General features: G+C 46.0%; 1 protein-coding gene across 2 annotated transcripts in view; it reads left to right on the top strand.

Annotated features, from left to right (window-relative positions):
• The window catches only part of ACVR2A (activin A receptor type 2A), a 60,659-nt gene that overhangs the window by 23,085 nt on the left and 22,224 nt on the right, over nt 1-15,350 (top strand). For both annotated transcript variants that reach the window (XM_071561919.1, XM_071561916.1), the window contains exon 2: nt 14,688-14,895. In XM_071561919.1, coding sequence (XP_071418020.1) covers nt 14,688-14,895 — 208 coding nt within the window. The remainder of the gene's footprint in view (nt 1-14,687; nt 14,896-15,350) is intronic.

The raw sequence follows: 15,350 nt of genomic DNA, 5'->3' as shown, positions 1-15,350 counted from the left end.
AAAAATTGTCCTTTTCCTCCCCTCCTGCCAGTGATATTTGGTGATTTTTTGGAGTGTTTTGGAGCTGTCTGGAGAATTACTAGTGGAATATATTCATGGTCATCTTTGTCCTCCCACTGAGAATCAGGAGGGATTCTCAGCACTGGGCAGGGTGAGCACTTATGGAAAACATGTTTGGGGAACATCATTTTATTGCCATGGAACTTGGAGTTTGAGTCATCAAACTTAGGGCTGTTCCTTTGTGGAAGTGTCAGGACGGTTTTTGATGCAGTAATGGCATCCACGTTCAGGCTGGAAAGGTGTTCTTGAATAAGAAGGTCACAATCACATCCTGAAGTGCCTTCTGGATTTCAGAGCACTGGATGTCATTTTCTTAATTGTGATCTAAATTTAGAAGGCAAATGAAGTGGCAGCAGCAAGTGCAGTGCTTCCACCTGAAGGCTTTTGGTTTGTGGTGTTGTTCTCCTCTGTCACGTCCATCCCTGATTCATCCCTGGCCTTGGGATTTGTTTTCCACTGGAAGGTCACTGGGAACTGTCAGAACTGACTGTGCAGCCACAGCCTCATTTCTTGTAGGCCACGTGGTTAATTCCATGAGAAGTGACAATAAAAACTGAAATTTATATGGCTGCAGTTAGGACAGAAACTCAATTTTATTTGCTAGGTACAAACCAAAAGGATTCTGTCTAGTTCTAGTTATTCTGTTGAATTTACCTGATGAAAATTAAACCTTTGCTGCCCAAACCTGTCCTATGGTTTTGAAGATAAATAGCCATGATCTGACAGCACTTTAAAATTTTCCTGCTCACCTAAATACTTGTAAATAATTTTGTCTTTTTTAACATAAAATATTGTGGTGGAATAGATCAGGTAAGAAAATCAAACCATTGGCCAGAAAACAGCTTGTCTTGGAGTGGCACAATGGGGAGCCCAGTGAAATGACAAAATAACACCAAGAAATGAACTTAAACTGTAATATCTGAGGGTATTTCTCTGATTTCCACAGGTGTAGGAGTCTCAAAAGGTGTGCAGAGCCTCCCTTTGTTAAGCTGCTTTTTGTGGGAGGTTAAAGTTACATGAAAAAAATAATGAAAAAAAACCCAGTGTTGTCAGTAGGACTAAAGATAGGAAATCCTTAAAATAGCTCAGGCAGATGAACTCCAGCACTCCAGGAATACTGCAGAGCTCCAGGATGTGCTGCTGCCTGTGCAGGGAGAACAAAACAGGTGCTTGGCCTTGTTCACTTCACTGAAACACTGAATTTTTGGTGGGGGATGATGTTCCTGGGGCAGTGCTGGGGTTGCTGCTGCAAAACATCCCTGCTGAAGGTTTGAATTTTAAAAGCCAAGCTGCCAAACTGGGAAGGGCTCAGGAAAAAAAAAAGGTTTCCAAGAATAATCTTTTTTTTTTGTCTGCAAATCTTGTGTTCCCGAGAGGCTGAGAAATCTCAGTCCATTCAGAGCCTGCAGAGAGGGGGAATTTCTGCCTGGAGGGATTAGCAGGACTATTAAAAATCAGTGTTTGCAGAGTCCTGATGCAGGGAGAGGGACACACAGGGGTGTCCTTGAGAGCTGGGGAATTCAGCACTCAGGTTGTGGATGAGACTCCCCAGTCTGGGCTTTGCTGCAGCATTCCAGGAGATTCCCGTGGGATGTGGGGCTGGGGCAGAAATCACCAGGATCAGTTCCCTGCCCCTCTGGGGTTGTGCTGTTGTGCATTTTCCCAGCTGGTGCTTTGGGGTTGTAAGACAGGATGGGTTTGGGTTTGGGTTTTTGGTGGGTTTTTTTGGTGTTTTGTGAGGGTTTTTGTTGTTTTTTTTTTTTTTAATTTGGTTGGTTTGGGGTTTTTTTGGTTTTTTGTGGGTTTTTTTTGTTTTGTTTTTGTTGGGGTTTTTTTGTTGGGTTTTTTATTTGTTTTGTTTGTTTTTGGGTTTTTTTTGTTTGTTTGTTTTTGTTATTTTTTTGTTGTTGTTTTGGTTTCCTTTTTTGTGGATGTGCCTCTCCCGGGCTCTTCTTGGAGGGTGAATTGCATGAAAACTTTATGAGGAGGGAAATCTTCAATGCAGGGCACCTTAATTAAAATAAATTAAGTGATTGCTAGTGAGTATGCAAGGGAGAATGGACCAGAATAGAAGCAAAATTGGGCTTGTTGGTTTGGGGTTTTTGGATTTTTTTTTGGTTTTTTGGTGGGTTTCTTTGGTTGGTTGATTGGGTTTTTTTTGGTTTTTTTTGTGGATGTGCCTCTCCCAGGCTCTTCTTGGAGGGTGAATTGCATGAAAACCTTATCAGGAGGGAAATCTTCAATGCAGGGCACCTTTATTAAAATAAATTAAGTGATTGCTAGTGAGTATGCAAGGGAGAATGGACCAGAATAGAAGCAAAATTGGCTTTGTTGTTTTGGGGTTTTTGGATTTTTTTGGGGTTTTTTTTGGTGGGTTTTTTTGTTTGGTTGGTTGTTTGGTTGTTTTGTTTTGGGGGTTTTTTTGTGGATGTGCCTCTCCCAGGCCCTTCTTGGAGGGTGAATTGCATGAAAACCTTATCAGGAGGGAAATCTTCAACGCAGGGCACTTTTATTAAAATAAATTAAGTGATTGCTAGTGAGTATGCAAGGGAGAATGGACCAGAATAGAAGCAAAATTGGCTTTGTTGGTTTGGGGTTTTTGGATTTTTTTGGGGGTTTTTTTGGTAGTTTTTTTTGTTTGGTTGGTTGGTTGGTTGTTTTGTTTTGGGGTTTTTTTGTGGATGTGCCTCTCCCAGGCCCTTCTTGGAGGGTGAATTGCATGAAAACCTTATCAGGAGGGAAAATCAATGCAGGGCACCTTAATTAAAATAAATTAAGTGATTGCTAGTGAGTATGCAAGGGAGATTGGACCAGAATAGAAGCAAAATTGGGCTTGTTGTTTTGGGGTTTTTGGATTTTTTTTGGTTTTTTGGTGGGTTTTTTTGGTGGGTTTCTTTGGTTGGTTGGTTGGTTGGTTGGGTTTTTTTGGGGTTTTTTTTTGTGGATGTGCCTCTCCCAGGCCCTTCTTGGAGGGTGAATTGCATGAAAACTTTATCAGGAGGGAAAATCAATGCAGGGCACCTTAATTAAAATAAATTAAGTGATTCCTAGTGAATATGCAAGGGAGAATGGACCAGAATAGAAGCAAAAGAAAGATAAATAAGGAATGGATTATTTTTCTATCAAAGGATATGTATTAAATCACATAAACATTCTGCATCACCATCTCTCCAATTTTTAATTCCCCTTTAAAATGTAGAAGCAAGGTAATTTTTCTTACAGAAAGGAGATGGAAAAGAAGCTGATTATTTGTATTCTTAAGTCTCCCAAAGCTCAAGAAAACTGTTTGGGAAATACCTTTTATTGCTGCCTGAAAATACCCTTTACTGCTGCTGAGTTACTGTCTGAAATGCAGAAAAAAGATCAGAACTGAATTCGGTGTTCAGGGAATTCCCACCTTATCCCAGCAGTGCCAGGTCGTTGTTGCTGCTCCTCCTTTCAATCCTTTATCCCATCCTGTCCCCACCTCCTTTGTCCTGGGAGCTCTACAAGTGGATTTAAAACGACACGAGTTTGTTTCAAAGGGCACAGCACAGCTTTGTGATCAGTGATAAATATCTGATGGAGAGAGAATTCCAAATCCTTGCCATGCATAAGCATATGATTTTTAAGTAAAAGTTGTTTCTGCTTGCTTAGGAGGTGATAAGATTGTGGGCTAAATGTGATTAATGTTCTTTGCAGATGTTGCTTTATATGCTTAGGCTCTCAAAGTAAAGCAGTCTAGACTGTCTGTCTGCATTCTCCTGCAGCTTTGATCTTGATTAAAACTGGTTCTGTTACATTTATCATCCTCCCTCCTCCAGTGCCAGGAGCATCTGCAGCGTTTCTTTGTATCTGTGTTCGTGTGGAAGGAGACTCGGTGTCACCTCCGGGTGCTGCAGCGGGGACCAAAAGTGGATGGTTTGTCTCTTGAAAGCCTTAAAACAGTGTCAGGCACAGCCAGCCTTGTGCCAGCCTTGTGCCAGCCTTGTGCCAGCCTTGTGCCAGCCCTGGTTGGCTGCAGAGGGAGGGAGGGAGGGAACACCAGGTGGCTTCCGCCCCTCCTGCTGGACCCGGATCTGAGGGAGGGTGGTGGGTGCTTTGATCCTGGTGCTGCACTTGGGTTTGCCAGGTCTGCACAGCCCTCCCATCCAGCAGGAATTGTGTCCCCATTCCCACCCTCCCCCATCCTGCTGCATCAGGAATTGTCTCCCCATTCCCACCCTCTCCCATCCTGATGCACCAGGAGTTGTCTCCCCCATTCCCATCACCCTCTTCCATCCTGCTCCATCAGGAGTTGTGTTCCCATTCCCACCCTCTCCCATCGTGCTCCATCAGGAGTTGTCTCCCCATTCCCACCCTCTCCCATCCTGCTACACCAGGAGTTGCCTCCCCATTCCCATCCTCTCCCATCCTACTCCTCAGGAGTTATGTCCCCAATTCCCACCCTCTCCCACCCTGCTGTCTTCCCATTCCCACCCTCTCCCATTCTGCTCCATCAGGAGTTGTCTCCCCATTCCCACTCTCTCCCATCCTGCACCAGGAGTTGTCTCCCCATTCCCACCCTCTCCCATCCTGCTGCACCAGGAATTGTCTCCTCATTCCCACTCTCTCCCATCCTGCTCCATCAGGAATTGTCTCCTCATTCCCACCTTCTCCCATCCTGCTCTGTCGGGAATTGTCTCCCCATTCCCACCCTCTCCCATCCTGCTGCACCAGGAGTTGTCTCCCCATTCCCACCCTCACCCATCCTGCTGCACCAGGAGTTGTCTCCCCATTCCCACTGTCTCCCATCCTGCTGCACCAGGAGTTGTCTCCCCATTCCCACCCTCCCAACTCAGGTGATGGAGCCGAGTTGCTCCAGGCTCTGGAAAAGGGTCAGTCACGGCGCAGTATCCAAACAAAGCACAATTTCTCGGGGCTGGTGCCATTTAAGCAGTGTCTGGGAGGGCAGAGCAGCTGGAATGTCTGAGCTTCCCAACTTTCCTGGTGGTGTTCAGTCCCTGCTTGGCTCTGGGGGATCAACATTTGTGTCCACCAAACACAACCAGAGGGATTCTTGCAAAATCCAAAATATTTATTTCCTTATTTATCAGTTGATTGTTCAAAGCTGATTTGAGAACTTGGTGTGTTTTCTGAGCAAGTCTGAAGTGAAGGCCAAACTTTTCATACAGAAACCACTTGCTGGTAGGTCAGTAAAACATTCTGGGTATTCCCATGAAATATTAAAGGCTAATTTGCTGTTTCAATTTGTGTTTTTGCTGCCACTGAGCATTTTATTGAGTCTCTTGGCTACAGCTGTTTGTGAAAGGTTTGAGCTTCCAGCCCACGGGGGTGTCTCCAATCCAGGGGTGGGAATGTGGCTCCATGGACAGAATGGGTGGAGAAGGAACCAGCCAACAAATTAGATAATATTGAGTGGTTACAACCCCCTTATAAACCCATTCTAGGAGACATCAGGCTGTGCATTGCTCTGCATTCTGCCATTACTTGATTTTCCCCTGATTTTTATACCATCCCAAAGCCCTTCTGGGTTTGTTGTGCCTTGGCAACGATGTGATTGTTTGGTTTTTTTTTTAATTTTTATAATTTATTTCTCTTCAGTTCTGTAACAAAACCTCCCATTTTTCCATTAGGACACTGTTATCCTTGCAGAGCTGTGTTGATGTGGCACCAGGGGGAAATTAAGGAAAGGAAAATATTTTAGTGAAGGTCTCCCTGTTTGAGAATCCTCCCCCAGCACGTGATGGAGGGAGGGACTGGCTGAGCAGGAGCTGCTGCTCTACATCCACACCCTGCTGTGCTTGGCATCCCATCCAGGCCTTCCTGACAGTCCTTCCTGAAGAAAAATCTGCTAAATTATATTAATACACCAGCAAAGTTCACACTGAAAACCTGAGAACATTTTGTAACAATTTGGGGTTTGAGGCTTTGCTGCAAAAAGCAAAATTGAACAGCTCAAGGTGATTTTTGCCTTGATTTGCAAGCTCCAAACTTGTAAATTTTGGGATTGTTGTGTCAGATCTGAGATGTAGAACCAGCGTTTGTGGTACCCAAATTCAGGTGTTCCCAAAAAACTCCAATCCAGCAGCAGGAAGGTTTTAGTGTTGCTTGGAATATTTTCCATAACAAACACCCAGAGATGCTCCTGTTGCCTCCAGTTTCACTGAGTGGGCTCCTAAATCAGAGTCTGATCTGATATTTTAATTATTAAATATCAAGAGCTTTAAAGATGCCTTTGGTGTCTTCACACTCTGAGGTAATTCCAGCAATAACCTCGAGTTTCTAAAAGGTTTTTGTGCTTTTAAATGAGAGGCTGCAAATTGGCACCAAATTTGTTGTTTTTCTGACATAACCACAAACAAGAATATTTTGGTCTTTTTTTTTTTTTTAGTTGTATTTTTTCCTAAATTACTTTTTGTTGGCAGATTATACATAAAATCCTCCAAATATTTGATTTGAGGGAGATCATTTGCAGATTGCTGGAATTGAACTGCAATTCCTTTTAATGAGGGAGGAAAAAAAGGTAATTTCATCCTGCTCTAAATTTTCCAGTGTGGAGGTTCAGGTGGGGAATTTCAGGAGCATTTTTCTGGTGGTGGGAGAACAACAACAACTTCAGGATTTCTTTGGAGAAGCCCTCCTGGATAAATTAATATTCCTTTGGCCATTTTTTCAAGGCCAAACCACACGTGCATCATCATAATTTTTTTGTACCCAAGAAGCCCTTGCAGGGTTTATTTGGAGTTAATTCCCTCACACTGAACATCAAACAGCCCCTAAAAAAAAGCTTTTTTCTCTTTTTTTCCTTCAGAAAAACTCTGAAGATGGAAACATAAATTATTTTTAAGTGCTTGTGGGCAGGTAAAAGAAATAAAACCCACTGTCTTGGGTTACTTTTGTATTGATTTGATTCTCACGTTCGATCAGTGCGAATTTATTTATTTAATTTTAAAATATTTTATATTTTTAAAGCCATTGCTACAGAGTTACACTCCAGAACAGTGATGAGAGTCTTAGAAATGCAATTTTGAATTTTTTCTGCAGCTTTGAGAACAAACACAAGAAGAGTTAAGTTTTAATGTGTTTTATCCTGACTTTAATAACCTCCTGTTGGTATTGAAGTGGAATCATAGAATTGATTGGGTTGGAAAAGACCTCCGAGATCATCAAGTACTTCCTTTTGGGATTTGTTCCTTTAGTTGCCAGTCTGGCTTTTCTGGATACAATTAGTAATAATATTTAAAAAAAAATCAGTGTAAAGCAAGACCTTTTTCATGGGACTCCATAAAGATCAGGAAGGAACAGCAGAAAAACAGTTTAATTTGAGGTGCAGGAGGAAATTGCTTTGTTGTTTTCATCTTCTGAATCTTAAATATTTGACTTACCAGTGACTTGCATGAGAATTGATTCTCCATAAAAACTGGCATAATAGTGATAAATAAAGGGGGTTAAAAGTAAGAATATTAATTTAAATTATGAGCATCACTTGGGCCAGTTCAGCTGTTCGAGGCTGCACAGATTTTTTTGGTGGAGCTGCAGCTCCAAAACGTGTTGCAGACTCTGCTCTTGGACCAAAACACACCCCAAGAGGTGCTGGTGGGGTCTGGTGGTGATGGATCCCATCCTGAGGGGCTTCTGAAGGAGCATTTCCCAGTGTGGACACAGGGAGGGCTTTGGGAATACTCCTGAGTGGAGCTCTGGCCAAGATGTGGGAGCAGAATGAGCTTGGAGAGTCCTGTTGGGATGAGGAGGTGAAATGAAAAGGAAAATACAAACCCTCTGTGGGATTATTGGCTGTGTGGAATCGAGCCTGAAGCTCAGCTTGGTGATTCTCCAGAAACAGAATCATAGAATGGATTGGGTTGGAAAAGACCTTGGAGATCATCAAGTCTAAACCTTGGAGATCATCAAGTCTAAACCTTGGAGATCATCAAGTCTAAATCAGTGGTGATCACAGTAGGGTTGGATCAAGGCATGGTGGATTCTCACTCAGTGCCACATCCATAGAATCACAGAGTGATGGAATGGATTGGGTTGGAAAAGACCTCAGAGATCAGCAAGTCCAATCCTTGATCCAACCCCACTGTGATCACCAGCCCAGGGCACGGAGTGCCCTGGGCTGGTGATCACAGTGGGGCTGGATCAAGACATGGTGGCTTCTCACTCAGTGTCACATCCACAGAATCACAGAATCCTAGAATGGATTGGGTTGGAAAAGACCTCCCAGATCATCAAGTCCAACCCTTGGGCCAACTCCAGTCCCTTTACCAGATCATGGCACTCAGTGCCACTTCCAGTCTCACCTTAAACACCTCCAGGGATGGGGAATCCACCCCCTCTCTGGGCAGCCCATTCCAATGCCTGAGCACTCTCTCTGCAAAGAATTTCTTTCTGCTCTCCAACTTCAATTTCCCCTGGCAGAGCTTGAGCCCATCGTGCCCCCTTGTCCTATTGCTGAGTGCCTGGGAGAAGAGACCAACCCCCACCTGGCCAGAACTTCCCTTCAGGCAGTTCCAGACAGTGCTGAGGTCACCTCTGAGCCTCCTCTTCTCCAGGCTGAACACCCCCAGCTCCCTCAGCCTCTCCCCACAGCACTCGTGCTCCAGTCCCTTCTCCAGCCTCGTTGCTCTTCTCTTCTCAGTTGGGTTGGAAAAGCCCTCCAAGATCATCAAGTCCAACCCTTGGTCCAACTCCAGTCCCTTTACCAGGTCATGGCACTCAGTGCCACTTCCAGTCTCACCTTAAATACCTCCAGGGATGGGGAATCCACCCCCTCTCTGGACAGCCCATTCCAATCCCTGAGCACTCTCTCTGCAAAGAATTTTTTTCTGATCTCCAACTTCAATTTCCCCTGGCAGAGCTTGAGCCCATCGTGCCCCCTTGTCCTATTGCTGAGTGCCTGGGAGAAGAGACCAACCCCCACCTGGCCAGAACTTCCCTTCAGGTGGGAAGAGTTGAAGGAGGGAGGGGCAGGGAAGGGTTTCCAGGTGAATATTGAGAGCCTGGCATTTCTCAGCTCCTGTTTTGCCCCCTGGCTGTTCTCCTGTTTGCCTGCAGGTCCAAGGTAATCCCTGTGTGTGTTTACCCAAATCTGGAACCTGCCTTTGCCATCTGGCTGGGGCAGCTGGAGCTTGTCTGGGTGTGCTGGGCAAGGGCTGTGCCCCCAGCCCAGACAAACAGCTCAGCCCTCAGTGGGGGGGGCTCAGCCACACCAACCCAGCTGATGCTTCTAAAAACCCACCAAAACCCCTGAGAACTGTTTGTGAGTGTGTTTATACCCAGGATCCTGGTTGTAACCACAGCAAAAAGTGCAGTATGGCGATGGCAGAGGAATTTTGATGTAAATAAGAGGCTTGATCAGCATATGTAGGATAAGTGGGGAGTGTTTTTGCTTGCAATAGCAGCGAGTGGGACACGACACCCACGGAGGGATTTGTTGGAGCTCGGAGCTGAAGGCAGAACCACACTGGTCTTGTTGTCTTTTCAACACTTATATAAGGTCCTGTAAGACAGAAAAAGGAGTGGGGGTTGGAGGTATCATGTGGAGGAAACATCAAATGTGGAGTTGGATCCTTGCCTCAGAGATGTCTTGACTGTGTTTTTGTTTGCCTTGGTGTGTTGTGGTTCTGTTTTCTTTGCAGTCAGACTGTTGAAAAAATTTGCATTGTGCTGATTTGGGAGGCAAAAGGTGGAATAATTTCTTGTAATGAGCCTGACTTAAATCTTGTGTGCACGTTTTTGGGGATCAGAAGGGAAGTCCTTACTTCATTATTTATAGTGGTGAATATTGATCCTCTTCATATTCAACAGGATTCTGGAAGATGGAGAAGAGTTGGGGAAAATGTCCTTTACTCATCTTGTGCTATAACCAGATAATTGGAAAGCAGATAAAATTCCTCTGGAGCTTTTCTTACCCTTTTTCCTTGAGTGATGATTGAGTTCCAATTTCCCATCTCCAGGAGGCTGCAGGAATGTCCCACTTCCATTTTAGACAGTTCTAAACATTTCGTAGTCCATGGCTGGGAATTTCTTACAGTGTTTCTTTGCTGAGGGAAGAATTCCCACCAATCCCAGCCCTGGAAAAGGATTGTTTTGATCCAAGTGGGTGTCACTGGGTGGCACTTCTCGTGCCCTGTGAGCTGGAGCACTGCAGCATTCCAGGTGTCCTGGGAATCTCAGGTGTCTGAGATCATTCCTGGGAATCCCTGTCAGGCCTCAGACAGGAATTCTGCTGGTTGCCACCACCAGCAGGAGAGTCACCCTTGGAAACACTTCACTCTTTCCTCTCCTGGTTTTAGTGTCAAAAATGAATTATTTTTATTGTTTGTGTTGGGAAGCTGTGCTGGGAAGGGCAGGATAATCCCAAGTGGGAATTCTCTTTGTGGCATTAGTGCCTGTTTGGCCCTATTCTAATTTTTCCAACATCTGAGTGTTGTAGAATTCCAAGTTTTCTGGTGAGTTTTGTGTTCCTACTTATGACAGATTTTACCCACCTTTAATATCTTCTCTGTTGTGACATTTGACCATCACACAGGAGGCAAATTCAGCCTCAAGGCTGGGCTTCAAAACAAACCCTTTATAGGGTCTTTCAAGCTTTTTCCCCCCACAAAAACCACCAGAGAGCAGCTGAGAGGGTTCTGTGCTGCTCACACCCTGCAGTGGCACTTTGGAGCTTGAAAACACCAGCCTGAGTGTTGGTGTGTTCCCTTGAAGTGTGAAAAATAACACTCAACTTGGAGCCTCTGGAGATTCCCAGAGGATTGACAGTCTGTCTCACAAGGAACCAGCTGATGTTGCTCCTCCTGACACTTTAATTTCTGCCCAAAGATCACCCTGACCCTTTTTCTCCGTTTTCTGCCACGTGCTTTGCTCTGAAATGATGCTGGAAAACTTGGGCACTGAAGGTCTGGGGGTTTCCCACTTCCTTAAATCCAGGCTTAAATCAGATCCTCGGAAGGAGAAGGCAGAAAATGGAAATTCTCTATGAAATCCTGTTACAACATTCCACTTTATTTAGTGCTCCTGAGAGTCCAGTGCCTTTAGGGGGATCATCCTCCAGTTTTCCAGCTCTGGATTCTTCCTGTGGAAATCTGTTTTTTGAAGTGTCCTCTCAGCTCCAGAATTCCAAACTCCCATGACAGGCACATCCTTTTCCATGTTGGCAACGCGTGAACTGCGAAAAAATTGCAATATTTTTGAAGTATGTGATGAGATACCTAAAAAAATACAGATTTCCTGCTGTCCCCCCACTGCAATCCTGGGGAATGATACAATTATTGCTGTACAAAACTCTCCCCTAAAGCTTCCAAACACATTTAAGTCAGGAAAAAACAAACCATTCTTTTAGAACATCAGTTTAATTTTGCATTTTGGAGCGTGGCAGCAGCGCAGGGGGGTGGTTACTTCCCTGCCCTGTTTATCTTCTCTGCCATTCTTGCCTTGCCTGAGTTAATTGCTGCTGGGCTGGGATTTAATGAATGTGCTCTGGCTCAGCCCAGGGGAAGTGCAGTCCTTGGGTGACCTGTGAGCTTTGAGAACGGTGAGAATGGCACTAATATTAGCCCCAAAATCAACACACTCGGTCTGGGGACGTGGAAAAGGAGGACAGGACAGTTCTTTCTGTTGGAGCCTTTATTAGGTTGGAAATAGCTCCTTTATTTTTCCTCTGAGGAACGTTCCCCTGGGTGTTATCAGAAAAAGCAGGGAATGATAAAATCCTGCTTCCTGCTCGTGGAAACATCAAAGCTGGGCCTTTTTAATCTGTATTTGTAGCCTGTTCTCAGATACCTTTGTGGGGCCAGAAAGTGTTTGAGGTCACTGTGGAAACAAATAGGAAAAACACACATGGACAAGAGCTTGCAAAAGGTACCTGAGGGTTTTTTCCAAGGTGTTAATTCTATTTATGCTGCATTTCCTGTTATTTCTGTTCCTCCAGACCAGTGTGTTGCCAGTCAGATATTTCAGACCTGGCAGTGTCCAGGCTCTCTGCTCAGCTGCTTTATCCCAATAACTGCTCCATTCCTGGTGCTTCAGTGCAGAATTAATCTCAAACATAACATGATTCCAGTCACCTTTCCACTCTGAGCTCAGTTATCTGCCACACTGAACTTCACTCTCTAATTCTTTATATTATATAGTCAGTTTTCCAGGGAACAGCACAAAGCAAGTCCTTTTGTGTCACAGGAGTCTTTGTGCATATAAATACTGGCTCAGAACAGAATGAATTCCACGTGTAATGCAGTGCTTGGGCTTGTGCATCCCTGAAACACTGATGGGATAACTCCTCCTGCATGGAAAAGAGGTTCCTGGTGCTCCATATTTTAGTTCCAGCTCCTTCTAGTCAGGGATGTGTTGGGTGCCCTCTGGGAGCACCATCAGAGCAGCCTGAATAGAGACTGCCTTCCACAAGACAGGATTTTTTTTTATTCCCATGCTGATATTTAAGATCTCAGTACCATCAAACTAATCTTTGAAGCCTTTTCACCAGTTTTCATGAGTGCAGCTTGAAACTCTTCACATGGTGTCACCAAGGGATGCTGCTGCCAGAGCAGCCCTTGGGAATGGGAGTAGGATGTGGGGGAAAGGGAGGGTGTGTTTGTGTTGGAGTCTTCTCTGGAATTGAGGGAGATTGTCCTTGTCACATCTCAGGCATTTTATTTACAGTACCAGGAAACCATTCCTGTGTTACAGCTCCAGGTTTGCTAAATAAAGGCAGACAGTAAACTCCCAGAAATTCCCATTTTCCTTTTTTCCCTCTGGGTGTGATACAGAGGTGTCTTAATAGACAATTCTTGTTTCATCCTGTACCTTTTCCCAGCAATCCCATTCTAACTGAATGCCATGTTAGTAGCTCTGCTTCCCTGCTCTGTTATGTGCCTGAATGTCCTTTGCTTTTCCAACGTGTTTCCTCCCAAGCTCTCAGGCTTTTCCATCCATGGGACACTGCTTTGCTCCTGGCCTCTTCCAGCAGCACACTTGGCCTTTTGGGATTCAGGAACTGGTTTCCCAAGGGCCTGACAATTCCATGTGCACTCAGGTTGGGTAGAGGAGTTTCGTTCCAGACCTGCTGTGGCCAATGAATTTGTTTTACTGTAAATGCAGCTGCCCCTCTGTCCTGGGAGCTCCAGCCCTGTGGAGGGGTGGGAGCAGATGGGCTTCTCTGTGTGCTTCCCCTTCTCCTCTTCCCTTGCATCCATCATATTCCTGCTTTTCCATCCTGAAAGATTAACCCAGGATTGTCCTGGTATGTCCATGTGTCAGTTTAGTCTGGCCAGACCTATTGCAAATGCCTGTTGAGGTGGGAAAGCCCTGTCAGATCTGAGGTCCCTGAACCAGCAGTGTCCCTGTGGAACAGCTGGATGTGCTGAAGGCATCCAGAGCATTAATGGAGAAAAAAATAACGGGTGAGAAAACCTGCCTATAAAAGGAGGAGATTCTGTGCAAAGCCAGTTCTCCTGTAGTTCCTGAATTCCCAAAACTCTGCTTGTCCTCCTCAAAACTCAGCCTGTGCTCCTCTTGGCAGCAGGAGAGGGGAATGGCACACGTGAGAGCAATCCAGGACTTCTGCTCTATTGCACTGACAGAACCAAGGTGCCCAATCTGTCGCCTCAGCTGCCTCAGGCTCGGGCTGTGGCTGTGGCTGGGCTGCTCCAGGGCACTGCCAGGCATGGCAGCAGCACCCCCTGCTCTGCTGGGATGCTCAGAGTCCCAGGGCTGCTCCAGGGCACTGCCAGGCAGGGCAGCAGCACCCCCTGCTCTGCTGGGATGCTCAGAGTCCCAGGGCTGCTCCAGGGCACTGCCAGGCAGGGCAGCAGCACCCCCTGCTCTGCTGGGATGCTCAGAGTCCCAGAGCTGCTCCAGGGCACTGCCAGGCAGGGCAGCACCATCCCCTGCTCTGCTGGGATGCTCAGAGTCCCAGAGCTGCTCCCAGGGCACTGCCAGGCAGGGCAGCAGCACCCCCTGCTCTGCTGGGATGCCCCTGAGCCCCAGGACTGCTCCCAGGGCACTGCCAGGCAAGGCAGCAGCACCCCCTGCTCTGCTGGGATGCTCAGAGTCCCAGGGCTGCTCCAGGGCACTGCCAGGCAGGGCAGCAGCACCCCCTGCTCTGCTCAGAGCCCCAGGGCTGGGCAGGAGTCAGGGCAGTGCCCTGTGCTGCCCCACAACGATGCTCGTGTGGATTTCACAGAATCACAGAATGGGTTGGGTTGGAAAAGACCTCTGAGATCATCAAGTCCAACCCTTGGGCCAACTCCAGTCCCTTTACCAGATCATGGCACTCAGTGCCACGGCCAAGCTCAGCTGAAAAACCTCCAGGGATGGGGAATCCACCCCCTCTCTGGGCAGCCCATTCCAATGCCTGAGCACTCTCTCTGCAAAGAATTTCTTCCTGATATCCAACCCAAACCTGCCCTGGCAGAGCTCAAGCTGTGCCCTCTTGTCCTACTGTTGGTTACCTGAGTTTCTCCCAAACTCTCTAAGTTCTGCAAGCCACGTTTTGACTTAACAGCAGACCTTTGTTTGACGTTCAGCACTTGGAATGGTTGTGAACTTCACCTCTTTGCCTCCTTGCTGGGCTGTGTGTGCCCCCTGGGTGTGCCTGACCCCCCAGACCCCCCCTTTTAACTGTTGGGCACTTCCCTTGGCAGGTGCCATCCTGGGCAGGTCAGAAACACAGGAGTGCATCTACTACAATGCCAACTGGGAGAAGGACCGGACCAACCGCAGCGGCATCGAGCCCTGCTACGGGGACAAGGACAAGAGGAGGCACTGCTTTGCCACCTGGAAGAACATCTCTGGCTCCATTGAGATCGTCAAGCAAGGCTGCTGGCTGGATGACATCAACTGCTATGACAGGTGAGCAAGGAATTCTCCTCTGCATTTGGAGTTGATTTGTCTTTTTCAACCATTTTGCCTGATTTATGCATTTCCTCTCTGCACTCGCTGCCTGAGACAGGACATAACACATAGTCTGAATAATTATCTTATTTTTAGATGGCCTTTTTTCCTGCTCACTTGTATTTAGGGACCAGACTTCACCTCAGCACTTTGTCTTGTTCGCTGAGCAGTGTGTTTTACCTTCTCTTGTTTACTTATCATCTATTAAAAACCCCCAGGTATTTGATTTATACTTTTTTAGGCCATTAATAATGGATTTTTTAGTGCCTTGTTATTGCCAAACAACACAAATACAGTTTATTGCACCCAGAATGCAAAACTCTATAGTTGGCTTTTCCAAGAAATTTGGAACAGGGAAGTCAGCACTTTGTGTCTGCAGTTTACCAAAGCATGGAAGTGTTTGGCCAATTTAT

The sequence above is a fragment of the Pithys albifrons genome, chromosome 8, assembly GCF_047495875.1.
Source record: "Pithys albifrons albifrons isolate INPA30051 chromosome 8, PitAlb_v1, whole genome shotgun sequence".
Classification (NCBI taxonomy): domain Eukaryota; kingdom Metazoa; phylum Chordata; class Aves; order Passeriformes; family Thamnophilidae; genus Pithys; species Pithys albifrons.
This window is presented reverse-complemented; position numbering and strand designations above follow the sequence as displayed.